This window comes from Cheilinus undulatus, linkage group 9, assembly GCF_018320785.1.
Source record: "Cheilinus undulatus linkage group 9, ASM1832078v1, whole genome shotgun sequence".
NCBI classification, from domain to species: Eukaryota; Metazoa; Chordata; class Actinopteri; order Labriformes; family Labridae; genus Cheilinus; species Cheilinus undulatus.
The window spans coordinates 397,157-411,485 of record NC_054873.1 but is presented as its reverse complement, the minus strand read 5'-3'; the positions used below and the strand labels follow the sequence as shown (position 1 = coordinate 411,485).

At 35.7% G+C, this 14,329-nt stretch overlaps 1 protein-coding gene across 1 annotated transcript in view; it reads right to left on the bottom strand.

Moving 5' to 3' along the window:
* LOC121515576 (receptor-type tyrosine-protein phosphatase beta-like) overlaps positions 1-9,432 on the bottom strand; it is a 72,922-nt gene extending 63,490 nt beyond the window's left edge. Inside the window, exons 1-2 of the mRNA XM_041796407.1 lie at positions 9,358-9,432; positions 419-3,156 (exon numbers count right to left, since the gene is read on the bottom strand). Of these exons, the coding sequence (XP_041652341.1) occupies positions 419-3,156; positions 9,358-9,406 (2,787 nt within the window). The 5' untranslated portion in view covers positions 9,407-9,432. The remainder of the gene's footprint in view (positions 1-418; positions 3,157-9,357) is intronic.
* Positions 9,433-14,329: the final 4,897 nt, after the last annotated feature.

Genomic DNA, 14,329 nt, shown 5'->3' with positions numbered 1-14,329 from the left:
GGGTAAGACATGAATCTTTAAAGAGCTGCTGTGGCCACGCCCTTTGAGTTTCATACATGAGCCAATTAGCTCTTTTCCATGATGGTCTCTAGCAGCAGACCAAAATTCATGCAGATCCTCTGAACCCCCTTAGAAGAGTTAATCTTGGAACAATCTATGGAAATGACTACTTTTTTTTTAACCTGCATCTTAAAATGGTAAACTTCCTGTTTATTTGGCCATATGGCTCCAAAAGGGTTTTCTCTGTAGGTCCTGGCATGCTGAGTAAGTGTTCCAAATTTCAAAATCCTATAACCACTGTTCAACCACTTTACCTTCTGATACAAACTACTTCCTGCTTAATGGCAAAAAAAACCCTCCCCATGGCTAACACTGGGCAAAAGTCATAACGTCAGAGTGGAGACCCAGGTGTACTCACAGCTGTGGTGGAGGCTTCAGGTGAGGTGGTATCTGGGGGAGCAGTTGAGGTTGTTCTGGTGGTAGTAGCTGCAGGTGGTGATGTACTGATGGAGGCTTGGATGGTTGTTGTTACAGTGGTGTTTAGAGCAGGAACCATTGTGGTTGGAGCAGGGATGGTCGTGGTTGGAACAGGGATGGTCGTGGTTGGAATGGGGTTGGTCGTGGTTAGAGCGGGGATGGTCGTGGTTGGAACGGGGTTGGTCATGGTTAGAGCGGGGATGGTCGTGGTTGGAACAGGGATGGTCGTGGTTGGAATGGGGTTGGTCGTGGTTAGAGCGGGGATGGTCGTGGTTGGAACGGGGTTGGTCATGGTTAGAGCGGGGATGGTCGTGGTTGGAACGGGGATGGTCGTGGTTGGAATGGGGTTGGTCGTGGTTAGAGCGGGGATGGTCGTGGTTGGAGTGGGGATTGTTGTGGTTGGAGCGGGGTTTTTCATGGTCGGAGCGGGGTTGGTCGTGGTTGGAGCATGGTTAGTCGTGGTTGGAGTGGGGTTAGTCGTGGTTGGAGCATGGTTAGTCGTGGTTGGAGTGGGGTTAGTCGTGGTTGGAGCACGGTTAGTTGTGGTTGGAGCCGGGTTAGTTGTGGTTGGAGCATGGTTAGTCGTGGTTGGAGTGGGGTTAGTCGTGGTTGGAGCACGGTTAGTTGTGATTGGAGAGGGGTTAGTTGTGGTTGGAGCGGGGTTAGTTGTGGTTGGAGCGGGGTTAGTTGTGGTTGGAGCACGGTTAGTTGTGGTTGGAGCGGGGTTAGTTGTGGTTGGAGCGGGGTTAGTTGTGGTTGGAGCCGGGTTAGTTGTGGTTGGAGCGGGGTTGGTCGTGGTTGGAGCACGGTTAGTTGTGGTTGGAGCACGGTTAGTTGTGGTTGGAGCGGGGTTGGTCGTGGTTGGAGCACGGTTAGTTGTGGTTGGAGCACGGTTAGTTGTGGTTGGAGTGGGGTTGGTCGTGGTTGGAGCACGGTTAGTTGTGGTTGGAGTGGGGTTGGTCGTGGTTGGAGCACGGTTAGTTGTGGTTGGAGCACGGTTAGTTGTGGTTGGAGTGGGGTTGGTCGTGGTTGGAGCACGGTTAGTTGTGGTTGGAGCACGGTTAGTTGTGGTTTGAGTGGGGTTGGTCGTGGTTGGAGCACGGTTAGTTGTGGTTGGAGCACGGTTAGTTGTGGTTGGAGCGGGGGCGGAGGCAAATACTGAGGTTGTTTTGGCTTCTGTATCAGAGGCTGATGGTAAAGCAGTCGGTCTGGTTGTTGGTGTGATAGATGGTGCAGGTGTAGTTGTGTTTGTCTGAATTCCTGGTGGGGCTGTCGGAGCAGGTTTGGTCTCCAGGTCTGTGGTTGTTTTGGTTCTAGGTTCAGTGGGTGGATGTACTTTAGTAGGAGTAGTTGTAGGATTGATGGATGATGTTGGAGTGGTTGAGTTTATCCGACCAGTAGTTGGAGCTGTAGAGGTGGGGACAGCCACCATGACTGTCATTGGAGCAGGGTTGGTCCCTACAGCTGTGGTTGTTTTGGTTCTTATCTCAGTGGGTGAAGCTGGTGTAGAAGGTGTGGTTGTGTTTTTCACAGGTGTAGAAGGCGTAGTTGTGTTTTTCACAGGTGTAGAAGGTGTAGTTGTGTTTTTCACAGGTGTAGAAGGTGTAGTTGTGTTTTTCACAGGTGTAGAAGGTGTGGTTGTGTTTTTCACAGGTGTAGAAGGTGTGGTTGTGTTTTTCACAGGTGTAGAGGGTGTGGTTGTGTTTTTCACAGGTGTAGAAGGTGTGGTTGTGTTTTTCACAGGTGTAGAAGGTGTGGTTGTGTTTTTCACAGGTGTAGAGGGTGTGATTTTGTTTATCTGAGCAGTGGTTAGGGCTGTGGAGGAGGAGGTGTTGACTCCTCCTGTAAAAGTCTCCTCGGCTGACGGAGAAGTAGATGCCGCCTCACTGACGGCGGTGTAGGAGGAGTGTTCTGTAGCCTGGGTGGAGGAGGCGTACTGGGATGTTTCTGCAGTCAGAGGTGGAGTCTGAGGCGTGGATGGAGGATCTGTGGGTGTCACTGGGATGGAGGTGGGCTCAGCAGTAGGTGTTAACGGTGTCCTGTAAACTCCACCTGTGTTTGAGGATGTGGAGGAGGAGCTTGATGCTTCCTCAGTCCTGGTTGTCCTCTCTGATTGGTCAACTATGGTGGAGGTCTGGGTGGAGGAGACAACATGGCTGCTCTCTGATGGCGCCTCAGAGAGTAAGGAGGGTGGAGCTCTGCTGACGCCGTTCAGGTTTGGTGATACTACGTCAGGTGTTGATGGGTGGAGCCCTAAGGTAGATTCTGATGCTGATTGGTGGAATTCCGAGGTAGAGCTGGGTATTGATTGGTGGGGTCTTGAGGTGGAGGCTCTTGTTGACAGGTGCAGTGCAGAGGTTGAGTCAGGTATTGATGGGTGGAGTCTGGAGGTGGATTCCTGTGTTGATGGTTGAAGTCCCAAGGTGGAGGCTTTTGGCGATGGATGGAGTCTGGAGGTGGAGTTCGGTATGGGCAGATGTACTTCGGTGGCTGAAGTGGGTATCAGTGGTTGTAGTTCTGAGGTGGAGTTGGGTATCGAGGGTTGAAGTCCCAAGGTGGAGGTTCTTGGTGATGGATGGACTCTGGTTGTGGACCTGGGCCCATCTCCTGTGTGTATGGTCTCTGTGAGATCTGAGTCTTCAGTGAAGGGTGGAGGACCAATGGAGGGATCAGACGAGTCTGAAAACAGAAGCAACAACAAAAAACAGCTGTTATTGTCTCTAAACGAGCCTCCACTGTCCTCCATGAACACAACGTCTGTGTGTGTGTGTGTGTGTGTGTGTGTGTGTGGGGCATTAAAACTGTCAATCTTCAGTATTTGGTCCAAACAAGTGTCTATGAAAGTCTAAAGCTGTCATGATTACAGCGACATCAGAGAATAGCGCCTCCTGTTGGTCGTATTCTAAAGCAGGGGTTCCCAAACAGAAGAGCTGAGGCCCCCCAGGACCCTCTGGAGAAAAGGCTGATATCCTGAACAAGCATCACTTTAACCGTCTGAACGGCCATATCCACACAGGACCAGCCAAACGTCTGAACCCTTCACGTGATTCTCCTGGTTTTTACTTTATAGGACGGCAGACAGACCCCTGAAACCTCTGGACCCCCAAGAGGGTCTGGGACTCAGGTTGAGAACCAGTTTTATTAGGGGCAGAGAGCTGTGCCTCTGTAGGTGTGTGAAGGTGGTGGTTGTGTGTGAAGGTGGTGGTTGTGTTGGCTCGCTGTCAGACAGGATGTTCATCCTTGACATTCTTCCTGAAATCCACTGAAATCCTGATGGACCCTCAGGACAAGGTAGGCATTAGCATGTTAGCAGGGTAAGCACTGGTGCTAACGATGGCAATGCTAGCATACAATACAACTATAATCAATATAATAACCATGGTAGTATTAGAGCTAGTGATTGATCTATAATCAATATAATAACCATGGTAGTATTAGAGCTAGTGATTGATCTATAATCAATATAATAACCATGGTAATATTAGAGTTAGTGATTGATCTATAATCAATATAATAACCATGGTAGTATTAGAGTTAGTGATTGATCTATAATCAATATAATAACCATGGTAGTATTGATTAGTGATTGATCTATAATCAATATAATAACCATGGTAGTATTAGAGTTAGTGATTGATCTATAATCAATATAATAACCATGGTAGTATTAGAGTTAGTGATTGATCTATAATCAATATAATAACCATGGTAGTCTTAGTGTTAGTGATTGATCTATAATCAATATAATAACCATGGTAGTATTAGAGTTAGTGATTGATCTATAATCAATATAATAACCATGGTAGTATTAGAGTTAGTGATTGATCTATAATCAATATAATAACCATGGTAGTATTAGAGTTAGTGATTGATCTATAATCAATATAATAACCATGGTAGTATTGATTAGTAATTGATCTATAATCAATATAATAACCATGGTAGTATTAGAGTTAGTGATTGATCTATAATCAATATAATAACCATGGTAGTATTGATTAGTGATTGATCTATAATCAATATAATAACCATGGTAGTATTAGAGTTAGTGATTGATCTATAATCAATATAATAACCATGGTAGTATTAGAGTTAGTGATTGATCTATAATCAATATAATAACCATGGTAGTATTGATTAGTGATTGATCTATAATCAATATAATAACCATGGTAGTATTAGAGCTAGTGATTGATCTATAATCAATATAATAACCATGGTAGTATTAGAGCTAGTGATTGATCTATAATCAATATAATAACCATGGTAGTATTAGAGCTAGTGATTGATCTATAAACAATATAATAACCATGGTAGTATTGATTAGTGATTGATCTATAATCAATATAATAACCATGGTAGTATTAGAGTTAGTGATTGATCTATAATCAATATAATAACCATGGTAGTATTAGAGTTAGTGATTGATCTATAATCAATATAATAACCATGGTAGTATTAGAGTTAGTGATTGATCTATAATCAATATAATAACCATGGTAGTATAAGAGTTAATGATTGATCTATAATCAATATAATAACCATGGTAGTATTAGAGTTAGTGATTGATCTATAATCAATATAATAACCATGGTAGTATTAGAGTTAGTGATTGATCTATAATCAATATAATAACCATGGTAGTATTAGAGTTAGTGATTGATCTATAATCAATATAATAACCATGGTAGTATAAGAGTTAATGATTGATCTATAATCAATATAATAACCATGGTAGTATTAGAGCTAGTGATTGATCTATAATCAATATAATAACCATGGTAGTATTAGAGTTAGTGATTGATCTATAATCAATATAATAACCATGGTAGTATTAGAGTTAATGATTGATCTATAATCAATATAATAACCATGGTAGTATTAGAGTTAATGATTGATCTATAATCAATATAATAACCATGGTAGTATTGATTAGTGATTGATCTATAATCAATATAATAACCATGGTAGTATTGATTAGTGATTGATCTATAATCAATATAATAACCATGGTAGTATTAGAGTTAGTGATTGATCTATAATCAATATAATAACCATGGTAGTATTAGAGTTAGTGATTGATCTATAATCAATATAATAACCATGGTAGTATTAGAGTTAGTGATTGATCTATAATCAATATAATAACCATGGTAGTATTAGAGTTAGTGATTGATCTATAATCAATATAATAACCATGGTAGTATTAGAGTTAGTGATTGATCTATAATCAATATAATAACCATGGTAGTATTGATTAGTGATTGATCTATAATCAATATAATAACCATGGTAATATTAGAGTTAGTGATTGATCTATAATCAATATAATAACCATGGTAGTATTGATTAGTGATTGATCTATAATCAATATAATAACCATGGTAGTATTGATTAGTGATTGATCTATAATCAATATAATAACCATGGTAATATTAGAGTTAGTGATTGATCTATAATCAATATAATAACCATGGTAGTATTAGAGTTAGTGATTGATCTATAATCAATATAATAACCATGGTAGTATTAGAGTTAGTGATTGATCTATAATCAATATAATAACCATGGTAGTATTAGAGTTAGTGATTGATCTATAATCAATATAATAACCATGGTAGTATTGATTAGTAATTGATCTATAATCAATATAATAACCATGGTAGTATTAGAGTTAGTGATTGATCTATAATCAATATAATAACCATGGTAGTATTGATTAGTGATTGATCTATAATCAATATAATAACCATGGTAGTATTAGAGTTAGTGATTGATCTATAATCAATATAATAACCATGGTAGTATTAGAGTTAGTGATTGATCTATAATCAATATAATAACCATGGTAGTATTGATTAGTGATTGATCTATAATCAATATAATAACCATGGTAGTATTAGAGTTAATGATTGATCTAAAATCAATATAATAACCATGGTAGTATTGATTAGTGATTGATCTATAATCAATATAATAACCATGGTAGTATTGATTAGTGATTGATCTATAATCAATATAATAACCATGGTAGTATTAGAGTTAGTGATTGATCTATAATCAATATAATAACCATGGTAGTATTAGAGTTAGTGATTGATCTATAATCAATATAATAACCATGGTAATATTAGAGTTAGTGATTGATCTATAATCAATATAATAACCATGGTAGTATTAGAGTTAGTGATTGATCTATAATCAATATAATAACCATGGTAGTATTGATTAGTGATTGATCTATAATCAATATAATAACCATGGTAGTATTAGAGTTAATGATTGATCTAAAATCAATATAATAACCATGGTAGTATTGATTAGTGATTGATCTATAATCAATATAATAACCATGGTAGTATTAGAGTTAGTGATTGATCTATAATCAATATAATAACCATGGTAGTATTAGAGATTGATTTATCTAAAATCAATATAATAACCATGGTAGTATTGATTAGTGATTGATCTATAATCAATATAATAACCATGGTAGTATTAGAGTTAGTGATTGATCTATAATCAATATAATAACCATGTTAGTATTGATTAGTGATTGATCTATAATCAATATAATAACCATGGTAGTATTAGAGTTAGTGATTGATCTATAATCAATATAATAACCATGGTAGTATTGATTAGTGATTGATCTATAATCAATATAATAACCATGGTAATATTAGAGTTAGTGATTGATCTATAATCAATATAATAACCATGTTAGTATTGATTAGTGATTGATCTATAATCAATATAATAACCATGGTAATATTAGAGTTAGTGATTGATCTATAATCAATATAATAACCATGGTAGTATTGATTAGTGATTGATCTATAATCAATATAATAACCATGGTAGTATTAGAGTTAGTGATTGATCTATAATCAATATAATAACCATGGTAGTATTAGAGTTAGTGATTGATCTATAATCAATATAATAACCATGGTAGTATTAGAGTTAGTGATTGATCTATAATCAATATAATAACCATGGTAGTATTAGAGTTAGTGATTGATCTATAATCAATATAATAACCATGGTAATATTAGAGTTAGTGATTGATCTATAATCAATATAATAACCATGGTAGTATTAGAGTTAGTGATTGATCTATAATCAATATAATAACCATGGTAGTATTGATTAGTGATTGATCTATAATCAATATAATAACCATGGTAGTATTAGAGTTAGTGATTGATCTATAATCAATATAATAACCATGGTAGTATTAGAGTTAGTGATTGATCTATAATCAATATAATAACCATGGTAGTATTGATTAGTGATTGATCTATAATCAATATAATAACCATGGTAGTATTAGAGTTAGTGATTGATCTATAATCAATATAATAACCATGGTAGTATTAGAGTTAGTGATTGATCTATAATCAATATAATAACCATGGTAATATTAGAGCTAGTGATTGATCTATAATCAATATAATAACCATGGTAGTATTAGAGTTAGTGATTGATCTATAATCAATATAATAACCATGGTAGTATTGATTAGTGATTGATCTATAATCAATATAATAACCATGGTAGTATTAGAGTTAGTGATTGATCTATAATCAATATAATAACCATGGTAGTATTGATTAGTGATTGATCTATAATCAATATAATAACCATGGTAGTATTAGAGTTAGTGATTGATCTATAATCAATATAATAACCATGTTAGTATTAGAGTTAGTGATTGATCTATAATCAATATAATAACCATGGTAAGTATTAGAGTTAGTGATTGATCTATAATCAATATAATAACCATGGTAGTATTGATTAGTGATTGATCTATAATCAATATAATAACCATGGTAGTATTAGAGTTAGTGATTGATCTATAATCAATATAATAACCATGGTAGTATTGATTAGTGATTGATCTATAATCAATATAATAACCATGGTAGTATTAGAGTTAGTGATTGATCTATAATCAATATAATAACCATGGTAGTATTGATTAGTGATTGATCTATAATCAATATAATAACCATGGTAATATTAGAGTTAGTGATTGATCTATAATCAATATAATAACCATGGTAGTATTAGAGTTAGTGATTGATCTATAATCAATATAATAACCATGGTAGTATTGATTAGTGATTGATCTATAATCAATATAATAACCATGGTAGTATTAGAGTTAGTGATTGATCTATAATCAATATAATAACCATGGTAGTATTAGAGTTAGTGATTGATCTATAATCAATATAATAACCATGGTAGTATTAGAGTTAGTGATTGATCTATAATCAATATAATAACCATGGTAGTATTGATTAGTGATTGATCTATAATCAATATAATAACCATGGTAGTATTGATTAGTGATTGATCTATAATCAATATAATAACCATGGTAATATTAGAGTTAGTGATTGATCTATAATCAATATAATAACCATGGTAGTATTAGAGTTAGTGATTGATCTATAATCAATATAATAACCATGGTAGTATTGATTAGTGATTGATCTATAATCAATTATAATAACCATGGTAATATTAGAGTTAGTGATTGATCTATAATCAATATAATAACCATGGTAATATTAGAGTTAGTGATTGGTCTATAATCAATATAATAACCATGGTAGTATTAGAGTTAGTGATTGATCTATAATCAATATAATAACCATGGTAGTATTGATTAGTGATTGATCTAAAATCAATATAACAACCATGGTAGTATTGATTAGTGATTGATCTAAAATCAATATAACAACCATGGTAGTATTGATTAGTGATTGATCTAAAATCAATATAACAACCATGGTAGTATTGATTAGTGATTGATCTAAAATCAATATAATAACCATGGTAGTATTGATTAGTGATTGATCCTACCTGTGGATCTGAGTGTGAGGCAGAGAGCGATCAGGATCAGTGCGTCCATGTTGGAACCTCCTGCTGAATGTTGAGCTGAAGGGAAGAGTGTAACGCTGAGGTGTGTGTGAGGAAGTGTGTGTTTTTGGAGAGTGTGTGTGTGTGGGTGGGTGTGTGAGTATGTGAGGAGGAAAGAGGCGAGCAGCAGGACTTCCTTCAATTCAACGAGTCCAAGAGAGAGAACGAGTCCTAGAGCAGCAAACACTCAACTGTCGGAAATACCACGGGACATTACACACAAACACACACACACACACACACACACACAATAATACACACAATAACACAACATTATGGACACATAAATACCAGAGAACATCCACAGAAACAAACAGTAATACAAATAAAAATGAAACAATAAAAGACAAAAAATAAGACAATAGAACAAAAAAATAAAAAATAAATGAAAAAACATGAGAATAAAAAAATAACATGACAATGAAAAAAACATATATGACAAAGAAACAAAACAAACAAAAACATAAAAACACAATAAATGACAAAAATAGGAGATATTAAAACACAAAGATACCCTGAAAAAAGACAAACTATATAAGACAATAAAACAGGAAAATACCACAATAAATGACACAAATATAAGATCATGAAACACAGGAAAAAAAAACACGATGTAGATGGTGATACCTTCACTAACAGTAGATAGTGATACCTTCACTAACAGTAGATGGTGATACCTTCACTAACAGTAGATGGTGATACCTTCACTAACAGTAGATGGTGATACCTTCACTAACAGTAGATAGTGATACCTTCACTAACAGTAGATAGTGATACCTTCACTAACAGTAGATGGTGATACCTTCACTAACAGTAGATGGTGATACCTTCACTAACAGTAGATAGTGATACCTTCACTAACAGTAGATGGTGATACCTTCACTAACAGTAGATGGTGATACCTTCACTAACAGTAGATGGTGATACCTTCACTAACAGTAGATAGTGATACCTTCACTAACAGTAGATGGTGATACCTTCACTAACAGTAGATGGTGATACCTTCACTAACAGTAGATGGTGATACCTTCACTAACAGTAGATAGTGATACCTTCACTAACAGTAGATGGTGATACCTTCACTAACAGTAGATAGTGATACCTTCACTAACAGTAGATGGTGATACCTTCACTAACAGTAGATGGTGATACCTTCACTAACAGTAGATAGTGATACCTTCACTAACAGTAGATGGTGATACCTTCACTAACAGTAGATAGTGATACCTTCACTAACAGTAGATGGTGATACCTTCACTAACAGTAGATGGTGATACCTTCACTAACAGTAGATGGTGATACCTTCACTAACAGTAGATGGTGATACCTTCACTAACAGTAGATGGTGATACCTTCACTAACAGTAGATAGTGATACCTTCACTAACAGTAGATGGTGATACCTTCACTAACAGTAGATAGTGATACCTTCACTAACAGTAGATGGTGATACCTTCACTAACAGTAGATGGTGATACCTTCACTAACAGTAGATGGTGATACCTTCACTAACAGTAGATAGTGATACCTTCACTAACAGTAGATGGTGATACCTTCACTAACAGTAGATGGTGATACCTTCACTAACAGTAGATAGTGATACCTTCACTAACAGTAGATGGTGATACCTTCACTAACAGTAGATAGTGATACCTTCACTAACAGTAGATAGTGATACCTTCACTAACAGTAGATGGTGATACCTTCACTAACAGTAGATAGTGATACCTTCACTAACAGTAGATAGTGATACCTTCACTAACAGTAGATGGTGATACCTTCACTAACAGTAGATAGTGATACCTTCACTAACAGTAGATGGTGATACCTTCACTAACAGTAGATGGTGATACCTTCACTAACAGTAGATGGTGATACCTTCACTCCTGTCCTCTGGACATTGTTGATGATGTCACTAACAGAGAATTGTGACAACATGACGGAGAAAAGTGGTTAAGGTGGCACTGGTGTCCGGTTAGCTGGTGGCTAATTGGCCCCCATTCATTTCTTTGTGTCAGTAGTTTTACTCCACAGCATGCTGGGATACCAGGCCCCCAGGTCATGTGTGTTAATAATGCCTCATCAGTCTTAATGGTCAATAATCAATAATCAGATGAATGAAGAAAAAACAAACAGAGAAACAGACTGTTACAGTGATTTACCTCTGTGTTAGAGCAGGAAGCCCCACCTCAACAGGAAGTGTCAGCTGTTTAACCCTGAAACAACCAAACAGACAAAGAGCAGGGCTGGAACAGCAGAGAGAAACAAAACTACTTTGTATAGACATTAGAAAATACACAGAGGGCCGAGTATCTAATATTTGAATGATTAAAGTTAAAGAGCAAACCTCTACTCAGACATCACCGTGACGGAACATGAGGAGGAGGTGAAATAAAAAAGGTTAAATATGATAAAGTCTCACTGAAGACTCAGGTTAAAGGCTCATGATAGCTCTGGTGGTTTGGCAGAGTGAGGGCCGGCCTCAGGTGGACCTGGTTTATAAAGAATTACGACTAGTGATGTACTCAAGACTACACTATCTGAGACCAGAGTGCACCGAGACCAAGACCATAAGAATCATTTTTTAAAAACCATGACAAGGTTGAACAGTTAAAGAGCATTCTCTCGTTAATTCGAGTTTTCTTTTGAAAAAATCTGACAGATAAAAACAAGAGTCTGACACTCTAAGGAACAGCTGGCAAAAATTTCAAATCTATAGGTTAAAGGATGTTTTTAAAATACAAGGATGGAATGTTTGATCAGTGTTATAGGATGTTTTTAAAATACAAGGATGGAATGTTTGATCAGTGTTATAGGATGTTTTTAAAATACAAGGATGGAATGTTTGATCAGTGTTATAGGATGTTTTTAAAATACAAGGATGGAATGTTTGATCAGTGTTATAGGATGTTTTTAAAATTCAAGGATGGAATGTTTGATCAATGTTATAGGATGTTTTTCAGGGATGGAATGTTTGATCAGTGTTATAGGATGTTTTTAAAATACAAGGATGGAATGTTTGATCAGTGTTTTTAAAATACAAGGATGGAATGTTTGATCAGTGTAATAGGATGTTTTTAAAATTCAAGGATGGAATATTTGATCAATGTTATAGGATGTTTTTCAAGGATGGAATGTTTGATCAGTGTTATAGGATGTTTTTCAAGGATGGAATGTTTGATCAGTGTTATAGGATGTTTTTAAAATTCAAGGATGGAATGTTTGATCAGTGTTATAGGATGTTTTTAAAATTCAAGGATGGAATGTTTGATCAATGTTATAGGATGTTTTTAAAATACAAGGATGGAATGTTTGATCAGTGTTATAGGATGTTTTTAAAAATACAAGGATGGAATGTTTGATCAGTGTTATAGGATGTTTTTAAAATTCAAGGATGAAATGTTTGATCAATGTTATAGGATGTTTTTAAAATACAAGGATGGAATGTTTGATCAGTGTTATAGGATGTTTTTAAAATACAAGGATGGAATGTTTGATCAGTGTTATAGGATGTTTTTAAAATACAAGGATGGAATGTTTGATCAGTGTTATAGGATGTTTTTAAAATTCAAGGATGGAATGTTTGATCAATGTTATAGGATGTTTTTCAAGGATGGAATGTTTGATCAGTGTTATAGGATGTTTTTAAAATACAAGGATGGAATGTTTGATCAGTGTTTTTAAAATACAAGGATGGAATGTTTGATCAGTGTAATAGGATGTTTTTAAAATTCAAGGATGGAATGTTTGATCAATGTTATAGGATGTTTTTCAAGGATGGAATGTTTGATCAGTGTTATAGGATGTTTTTCAAGGATGGAATGTTTGATCAGTGTTATAGGATGTTTTTCAGGGATGGAATGTTTGATCAGTGTTATAGGATGTTTTTCAAGGATGGATTGTTTGATCAGTGTAATAGGATGGTTTTACAAAAAAGGATGGAATGTTTGATCAGTGTTATAGGATGGTTTTAAAATAAAAGGATGGAATGTTTGATCAGTGTTATAGGATGGTTTTCAGGGATGGAATGTTTGATCAGTGTTATAGGATGATTTTCAGGGATGCAATGTTTGATCAGTGTTATAGGATGATTGTCAGGGATGGAATGTTTGATCAGTGTTATAGGATTGTTATACAAAAAAGGATGGAATATTTGATCAGTGTTATAGGATGGTTTTAAAATAAAAGGATGGAACGTTTGATCAGTGTTACAGGATGTTTTTCAGGGATGGAATGTTTGATTAGTGTTACAGGATGTTTTTCAGGGATGGAATGTTTGATTAGTGTTATAGGATGATTGTCAGGGATGGAATGTTTGATCAGTGTTATAGGATGGTTTTTCAGGGATGGAATGTTTGATTAGTGTTATAGGATGATTGTCAGGGATGGAATGTTTGATCAGTGTTACAGGATGTTTTTCAGGGATGGAATGTTTGATTAGTGTTATAGGATGATTGTCAGGGATGGAATGTTTGATCAGTGTTATAGGATGGTTTTTCAGGGATGAAATGTTTGATCAGTGTTATAGGATGTTTTTCAGGGATGGAATGTTTGATCAGTGTTATAGGATGATTGTCAGGGATGGAATGTTTGATCAGTGTTATAGGATGTTTTTCAGGGATGGAATGTTTGATCAGTGTTATAGGATGTTTTTCAGGGATGGAATGTTTGATCAGTGTTATAGGATGATTGTCAGGGATGGAATGTTTGATCAGTGTTATAGGATATTTTTCAGGAATGGAATGTTTGATCAGTGTTATAGGATGGTTTTAAAATAAAAGGATGGAATGTTTGATCAGTGTTATAGGATGTTTTTCAGGGATGGAATGTTTGATCAGTGTTATAGGATGGTTTTACAAAAAAGGATGGAATGTTTGATCAGTGTTATAGGATGTTTTTCAGGAATGGAATGTTTG